We start from the raw sequence: 8,892 nt of genomic DNA on the forward strand, positions 1-8,892 counted from the left end.
GCCAGGCTGCCCTGGCCCTCCCTCCAGGCCACACTTGCAAGGTGAAGGGGCAGAACCCAGAAGCCTGGGCAGTGGAGTACAGCGCCGGGTGACCTGTGGGACAGGTGGCCAGTGGGGCAGGGGCAGGCAGCCAAGCCAAGGAGGGGCTCTGGGCTGCAGGTCAGACCCTCCTCTGCTCCTTCCCTACTTGGGAGGGGCCATTAGAAACAACACTGGCCCCAGGGTTCTTGACTGGAATTCTGCCTGGAAGGCCCTTCACATTCCCTGATTGGAACTTGCAACATGCCGGCAAATTCTATCGCATCTTGGGTTTTTCCTCCTCCTCCAAGGGCCTCTGGAGTCTTAAAGAAAGAGCTGGGGGCTCCTGGCTGGTTCTGTCAGTAGAGCATGTGATTCTGGATCTCAGGGTTGTGAGTTTGAGCCCCATGTTGAGTGTAGCGATTACTTAAAAATAAAATCTTAAAAAATAAATAAAGAGGCTCCTCACCCCCCGGGCTCAGGGTCCTAGGTTTAGGGCCCAGCTTGGCAGGCACGGCCTTATCAGAGTTCCTACCTCCAGCCTCTATACTCAGGGACCTCCCGGCCTCCCTAGGGAACCCCTTGGCAGGAAAATAACTCCCTGCCACTGCTGTCCCCTGGAGAAGGGCTCAGGGGCCTGCTTCTCCAGCCAGCCAAGCCTCCTGGCTTTGTTTACTATGAGACCTGACCCACTGGGTTTTCCCCCTCTGGGCACCTCTATTTCCTCCGTTGTAACTGGGAATAAAATAGTACATGCCTCTAGGATTAAGTGATTCATGTGTGAGCCTAGAATCGTGCTTGGCATATTGTAACTGCTTGATGAATGTTAGCTATTATTTATTGCACTGTTAAATGCTTCCATTTCAATTCTATGGGCATTTTCTGAGGTCCTGCTGTCAGCTCAGCCATGGGACCTCATCATGGAGCAAGACTAGAACAGACCTGTGGGCAACGGCCAAACCAGCAGAGGTTTTTACCTGCTAGACGATTCTGGAAGTCACCCGGATGGAAACACCCATCTCCCCAGACCCTGCTGAGCCAAGAATTCCCTTCTGTGTCTTCTGTCACTTGAGCCCACTCCCTAGGAATCGCTGGGTCTGGCACACACACAAGCAGATTAATAAAGGCTGGGGACAAAAAAGGGGTTTGAGTGAAATATTTGTTGATGGATGAAAAGAGAGATGGTTGGGGCCAGGCAAGCAGGCCTTCCCTTGGTAGTGAGGGGAGCCCTCTGAGGCAGGAGGGACCCCAGAGGGGGAGAGGGCCTCCACTTTGGGGCACAGAAAAAGGCTTCCGGAGCGGTGGCCCCTGACACGGGCAGCCTAGCCTCCTGGGGCGTCTTATCTCACAGACATTGCGCCCCCCTGCAGCCCCTCTCCCCTGCAGACAAGCCCTAGGCGGCTGGCCCAGGGGCCCCAACAGCAGGGTGCAGGGAGGCCTGCCTGGGAAGGGGGAATGGGGAGAAGGCAGAGGGAATCGGAGGGGGAAAAGGAAGCTTTGTCTTCCTCTGCCTCCCCTACCACGGAAAAAAAGTCCTAATAGGGCCAGAGGGAGCCGGTGGGGACCGCGGGGCGCCAGGAAGGTTGCAGGTGGGTGGTGTCCTGGTTCACAGTCTTCCAGAAGGGCCGACGACCCCATGGAAGCTCCGCGGGGGAAACCGAGTACCCGGGGACAGGGGTGACGGGAGCGATCCTCGTGGGCTCCGAGGTCCCCACTCCCGGTCGGGCCTCGGGTTCCGCCTCTAGGAAATGGGCCACCGGCGCTCGCCGCAGTGCGGAGGGCTGGCCCGGCGGCCGAGGGGCCGGAGGGCCGGGGGCGCCGAAGGGGTTAACGCACCTGGGCCGCCGCCGCCCCTCCCGGTCCCTCCTCCGGCCGCGGGGAAGTGGAAAGTCGCGGCGGGGGCGCGGCCCGGCCTTCGCTCCCGCCCGCCCCGTCCTCGTCCCCGCCCGCCGTCCCCGAGCCGCGGCGCCCAGAGCTGCGACCCGCGCGCCCCGCTCCGCCGCCGCCCCGGCCCGGGCCGCCATGTCTCTGTGGTGAGTGGGGGACCCGGCCGGGCCGTCGGGCGGGGGGCCGGGCCGGGGGGCGCGGGGACCCTGGGCTCCCTCCCCCGAGGTCCGGGATGCACGGGGGTGGGGGGGAGCCGGGCGGCTCTCGGGGATGGGAGGATGCCGCGCCGGGTGCCCCGGGGCTGGCCTCAGTTTCCCGGGACGGACGGGCTCGGCGGCGGCGGCGGCGGCGGCCGGGATGCCCGGGGGTGCGCGGCGCCCGCACCAGCCGGACGCGGCCGGGCTCCGCGGAGCCCGTGCGCGCTGCCCTCGCCGGCGGCCCCTCGGCTCTGCCCGGCCCGGGCCCCGCGGCACCCTGAGCCCACCTCGGGACCCCGGGCTTTGGGGACTCAAGGGCTCTCCGGCAGCCGGGTCGCGTCCCCCGTTCTGAGGGCCTCCTGCGTCCTGGGCGACCGCCGTCCTCTCCCCGCTTCCCCCCCCCCCCCCCCGCCCCGAGGGGCTTTCCTTCCTCCCGGGGAGCTCGGGCCTCCAGCCCCACTCCTCCTGTCCCCTTCTCTTTACTCCCCTGAGGGACTTTAGTCCTACAAATGGAGTGGGACGGTGCAGGTGGATAGGCCTGGGCAGAGGGGCCTCGCCCGCATCCCCTTCCCCTGGGGTGACCCCCTCCGGACTTCCTCCAGTCCCGACCTCCCCGATTCAGGAGAAGGGGTGTTTCGCTGAAACGCCTGGGGCAAGAGACCCTGACCCAGAACATTCTGCTGTCCCCGTGGGAGGGTCGAGTCTTGGGTCACACCCCCCACTCCAGCACCTGGGGTGACCCAGTCTTCCTTCTACCCCATAAATGGGAACCCTTGGGACTCCATGGGAAAACATCGCTCCAGGGGGCTCAGCATTTACCAGTCCTGGGTGCCTGAACCTTCAACTAGCCAGGCATGAGGGCCACCCCCAACTTCTCCAGCGTCCCTGTAATGCCACATTGCAGTCTATTTCTTCTATTTGCCCTGCGGCTCCCCCTCTGGAGGTTGGGGCTGTCTCCCTCTTGGCCTGGCCCTGTGACGCCACACTTCTGGACTGCCTGTGTCCCCAAAGCCCCCAGCCCCTGTGTCTCCACAAGAGAGACCAGGCCAGGAGGCCTAGCCACGTCCAGAGTGTGAGCTGAGGAGAGAGGGTCGTGGGGCCCCAGGGCTCAGGCCCCCTGCCTTGGGCCTGCCAGCACCTCTAGCAAAAAGCTCTAATTTCTGCTTCCGAAATGGGTGTGGTAGGAGCTCTGTGGACAAAGAGGGTCCCTGGAGAGTGGAGGTCTGAATGTGTTGCCTTCCCCCGGGGAGGCAGAGCTGGGGGAACGCCATCTCTCCTAGCGGGAGAGTGGGGCCCAAGCTGAGCAGGGCCGGTAAGAGGGCAGGAGACCGCTGTCCCATTCTCGGGCCTCGCTCAGCCATGAGGGCAGCTATTGTGCGTTGGATCAGATGGATGGGGTGGAAGGGGAAGGGACAGGCTTCTTCAGGTCCCACGTTAGAGACTCTCCCTGGTGTCCCCCCAGAGGTTCCTGAGCTCCCAAGCTGTAGAGCGGGTGCTGTCTCTGCCCCCCAGGATGGTTCACCCCAATGGGTCATGAGGTTCGCACAGAGAAATGAAAGCAAACCGGGTGCCTTGCCGGGGTTGGGGAATAGGCAGAAGTCTCCACCAGAGGTCGTCCTTGTAGACGCACAGCATCCCCGGACTGCATACCCACTGTGTGCCAGGCACATTAGATAGCACTCCAATTCCTTGTTGTTATCCTCATGCCGGGGAAAAGGAAATGACAGTTTGGAGAGGTTAAGGGGACCCACTCAGAGTCACTAAGCTTATAAGTGGCAGAGCCAAGATTTAAACCCCTGCAGCCTGACTCCACAGTGCTTGTACTTAAACTTCGTGCAGCGAGGTTGCCCTGGTCCTGGAAGAGGGAAGTCAGGGTGGGGGAGAAGGCAGGACCCTCCTCTGACCACTCGGGCCGCAGGACCTGAGTCTGTGTCCAGGCTCCACGTGCCCATCTGGGACTGCAGCCCCGAACAAGGCTGCTGGAGAGTCACAGGGGACTCACCCCTTCCTCTCTCCTCTGAACCACCCTCCATCCCCTCACCCCTAGGAAGAAAACCGTCTACAAGAGTGTGTGCCTGTCCCTGGCCCTGCTGGTGGCCGTAACGGTATTCCAGCGCAGTCTGACTCCCAACCAGTTTCTGCAGGCACCCCCGCCCCCCACTCTAGAGCCACAAAAGGCTCAGAAGCCAAGCGGACACCTGGTGAACCCCAACAGTTTCTGGAAGAACCCGAAGGATGCGGTTGCCCCCACGCCCATGGCCTCACGAGGGCCCCAGACTTGGGACATCAACATCACTAACTGCTCGGTCAATGTCAACTTGACCCACCAGCCCTGGTTCCAGGGCCTGGAGCCACACTTCCGGCAGTTTCTGTCCTATCGCCACTGCCGATACTTCCCCATGCTGCTGAACCACCCGGAGAAGTGCCACGGTGACGTCTACCTGCTGGTGGTGGTCAAGTCGGTCATCACGCAGCACGACCGCCGCGAGGCCATCCGCCAGACCTGGGGCCGTGAGCAGGAGACGGTGGGCAGGGGCCGCGGCGCCGTGCGCACCCTCTTCCTGCTGGGAACGGCCTCCAAGCAGGAGGAGCGGGCCCACTACCAGCAGCTGCTGGCCTACGAAGACCGCCTCTACGGCGACATCCTGCAGTGGGACTTCCTTGACAGCTTCTTCAACCTGACCCTCAAGGAGATCCACTTCCTCAAGTGGTTTGACATCTACTGCCCCAAAGTTCACTTCATCTTCAAGGGCGACGACGATGTCTTCGTCAATCCCCCCAACCTGCTCGAATTTCTGGCGGACCGGCAGCCACAGGAAGACCTGTTTGTGGGCGACGTCCTGCAGCACGCCAGGCCGATCCGCAAGAAGGACAACAAATACTACATCCCGGGGGTTCTGTACAGCAAGGCCAGCTACCCGCCGTACGCGGGCGGAGGGGGCTTCCTCATGGCCGGCAGCCTGGCCCGGCGCCTGCATCACGCCTGCGACACCCTGGAGCTGTACCCCATCGACGACGTCTTCCTGGGCATGTGTCTGGAGGTGCTGGGCGTGCAGCCCACGGCCCACGAGGGCTTCAAGACTTTCGGCATCTCTCGGAACCGCAACAGCCGCATGAACAAGGAACCCTGCTTTTTCCGCTCCATGCTTGTGGTGCACAAGTTGCTGCCCGCCGAGCTGCTGGCTATGTGGGGGCTGGTGCACGGCAACCTCACCTGCTCCCGCAAGCTGCAGGTGCTCTGACCCCGGCCCGACCACCGGGCCGGGCGAGGGCAGGTGTTCCTGAGCCCCAGAAATCATGGGGCCGGAGCCGCAAAGCCAGGACGTGGTCTGTGGTCCCCTGCAGGGAGCTGGAGGGTTTGGGCCGTGTGTGCCCCTGGGTGTGATGGGGTGCAGTTAGCCGGAAGGAGGCCTCCCTGCGCGGACACTCCCCAGAAAGTGGAGCTGAGGCCCAGGACCGTTGGGAACTGCCCGGACCGCGGGAGGACCATCTCGGGAACCAGGCCACCGGCCACTGGTCGCCCTCCTAACCTGGGGGCCCTGCTTGGCTCCCCGTGAGCTGGTGGAGGCCCTGGCGGTCTCTGAAGGAAGCCGGTGCTCAGGTACCCGGGTTAGGCCTGACCCCGGACGGGTCTGTGGCGGCCCTCTCATCTTCACAGAGAAGATTCTCGTTCTCCCAGGAAATGCCTCAGTCTCCCCCCGCTGGGCCCAAGCAGCCCTTTCAGGAGAAGCTCAGCCCTGTGCAGGCTCACAGGCCCCCCCTTCCCCCACAGTCCCTGCCCCTGGGTCTCCAGGAGACGGAACCTCAGAAGGCCCTCAGCGCCGCCCCCGCCCCCCAGACCCGCCTGGAGTTGCTGCTCAGTGTCTGCTCCCAGGTGGCCTGACTCCTGGCCGTGGCCTGTGATGCTCCATCCGCCCCTGTCTGGACGCGCGGCTGGCCGCTCCGACTACCTCAGCGATCCTCAGAACCTCCGGGCGGGCCGCAGCCCCCCCAACCCCACCCCTGACACAGGGCCAGAGAGCAGTGCTCCAGCCCCCCGCGGTCACGGTGCTGCCCCACCGGCCCAGGGCCCTCGTGCGGTCCCACTGAGGCCTGGCTCCCCGGCCGGAAACCAGCTGGTTTGGCCCTGGAGATGGACGTTCCTCTATTACTGTGAAGTTTTATTTATGAAGAATCTGGAAGGAGAGAGTGCCAGGCCTCAGGAGATGGTGGTATTCTTCCCTCCCCTTCCCTCATTCCAGCAAGAGTCCACCTCCCTCGGCCACTCGCCTCCCCCCAGAGCACCCCCATGCCCGTCACAGCACCTCCCCCCCAGAACCCTGCCCTCCCTGCACGCCTACTTCTCCAGGGCCTGAGCAGACCAGCGTCTGCCCCTGGGAGGGGATGGAGGGACCCTTGTGTTCCACCTCGCCCGGGGCCGGGGGTCCTTGTGGATGGGTGCAGAAGGATGCCACCTCATTTCTCAGGTTGGAGTCACCTGGGAAGCGACTGCGGGATCAACTCTGTTTTCTCAATAAAAGGAGGTGGTTGTTTTCTGGTGTGAAACTTCCCGTCACCATCTCCATCAGAGAGTATCCGGGGCCCAGGTTGCCAGAGATTTCTGAAGACACGGCTTGTTCCTCCCTCTTGCTGGTGGGTACACAGGACCGCTTGGAGGGCTTTAGAGGGATGTGGGTGCCAGGATTAAAGCAGAGACCACAGAGAGACGCCCCCTGGACGGGGCGCTGGAGGGGAGAAGCATGCCGGCTAATGGTGCTTTCCCGTGGAGGCTGATGCGCCCGTGAGCGGGGTCGGGTGGGGGTGTGCACGAGCTCACGGGCTCCCTGATGTCCCTTGGGTCAACCTGGAAGCATTGATACGGTTGACGAGAAGCCCTGAAACAGTGGCTCCGCGGGGTCCGGGGTTGGTGGTACAGGGGACTGCAGGGTATGGGGAACCTTGGCCTAAGTTGCTTACCTCTAGGTTGGGGAGAGCAGCTGTCCCCAGAAGAGTCGCTGGGGCCCTAGTGAGCAAACCAGCCGCTCCCTGCCTGGGCCCAGCTCCAGGCATCACGGAGTAGGTCAGATGCCCCCGGCTGTCTACACTGGGCCTCTCCTCCGGGGAAGCGGAAGGAATGGCTGGGTCCTAACGTAACACAACATCTAGGAGTGCAGAAGGGGGCACGGGACTAAACGGCGGTCCCTCGCGGCCCCGGCTGCCTGGGTCCAAGCCCCAGAGGGAAAAGGGACATGGCAGCTCTTCCTCCTCAGCCCAGATTTTCCCATGTCTCAGACGACCAGCTGCATAATTTGAAGGGCCCAGTGCAAAATGAAAATGCAGGGCCCCTGGTTTTAAAAGTTAAGAATTTCCAGTTTGCCACAACAGAGGGTTAAACCAAGCACACAGCCCGCTGAGCACAGGTCACACCCCCAAGTTGTCAGCGCCCTGTGTCCCTCATACCCTGTGAAGCCAGGGGCTCCAGAAAGCAGAGGGGGGCAGTAGGTCCTCTGTCTAACCCGAGCTCAGTCCACAGAGGACAGGGGCATCAGGGAGGGACACCCAGGAGACTGGGAGATGGAAGGTGGAAGCGACTAGCCCTGGGCAGGGTTCCAGGGACAGCACTGTGTTCAGCTAGGACCTGAAGAATGAAGTTTAGAGCTAGAGGAGGCCGTTGTACCTGAAGCAGAAAAGAGCTCCTCTCCGGGGGGGCTAGGGTGGGGTGTGAGAAGGGACAGGAGGGGCGCCTGGCTGGCTCAAAGTGTCCAGACTCTTGGTTTTGGCTCAGGTCATGATCTCACAGTTCGTGGGTTCGAGCCCCAAGTCAGGCTTCGCCCTGACAGCCCAGAACCTGCTTGGGATTCTTTCTCTCCTTATCTTTCTGCCCCTCCCCCACTCACATTTCTCTCAAAATAAATAAACTTTAGAAAAGAAAGAAAAGAAAAACGGACAGGAGCCTGCGAGGGAGGTAGGGCCTAGTCTCGGGCCTGCATTGCAGGAAGATGTTCAGACTTGATCTTGAGAGCCAAGGGACAAGGTGCAGGGGCCCTGGGTGTGCACCCCCTTCCTGTGGGCCCCGAGGACCTGAGGCTTTAAGTGGAGACTGCACTTCCCAGCATGGGAATTTGCTCAGCCGTGGGCCCCCAGGGCGACCTTGCTGCTGACCCCATTTCAGACTTCAGGGGCCCAGGCCTGAGCTGGCAGAACTGGCAAAGGAGTGGGGCTTCTGTGCTGCATGGCAGGAGGAAGGGAGGAAGGTCAGGTTGCCCACCGAAAGGGGCCGGTATGTCAGGACCCCGCCCGACACAGGATGGGGAGCAGCCTTCAGCCCTGGAGGTGACAGTGCCTCTGCGTCCTGAAGGAGGGGTGGCATTCCTGCGCAAGAAGGGGAAGGAGGTCAGTCCTGGCTGGGAACATGCAGGGCATCAGGGACAGCAGCCAGAGGCCTGGCGGACAGGGCTGGAGATGGGAGAGACGGGGGGTGGCAGTGTCCTGGTGAGAAAGGCGCATCTGCTGGGGGTGAGGTTGTTTTCCGCAGGCATGGAGGTTCCACGGGCACCTTCCAGAGCCGGGAACAAACAAGATCGGGTGGAACCCTCGAAACATGTCCATGACCCCGGTCCCGTTTGGGGCATGGAGAGGCAGCCAGTCCCAGGTCCCAAGAACATCAGACTGACACGGCCCCAAGGCCGCCCCACCACTGTCCCTGGCTCCTCTGTCCCCTCAGCAGGAACAGGACTCCAGGAAAGAAGGAGTTGGTGACTGGGGACATTGCTGAGACCATGCCCACCCTACGCCGGCTGCCCAGAAGCAT

At 62.5% G+C, this 8,892-nt stretch overlaps 1 protein-coding gene across 1 annotated transcript; it reads left to right on the plus strand.

The window, feature by feature from the left end:
• Positions 1-1,957: 1,957 nt before the first annotated feature.
• On the plus strand, positions 1,958-6,647 carry B3GNT7 (UDP-GlcNAc:betaGal beta-1,3-N-acetylglucosaminyltransferase 7). The gene is made up of 2 exons (XM_045481702.1): positions 1,958-2,051; positions 4,150-6,647. The coding sequence occupies exons 1-2, from the start codon at positions 2,041-2,043 to the stop codon at positions 5,342-5,344; spliced, it is 1,206 nt and encodes a 401-aa protein (XP_045337658.1). The 5' UTR covers positions 1,958-2,040; the 3' UTR covers positions 5,345-6,647.
• Positions 6,648-8,892: the final 2,245 nt, after the last annotated feature.

This window comes from Leopardus geoffroyi, chromosome C1 (genome assembly GCF_018350155.1).
Source record: "Leopardus geoffroyi isolate Oge1 chromosome C1, O.geoffroyi_Oge1_pat1.0, whole genome shotgun sequence".
Classification (NCBI taxonomy): Eukaryota; Metazoa; Chordata; class Mammalia; order Carnivora; family Felidae; genus Leopardus; species Leopardus geoffroyi.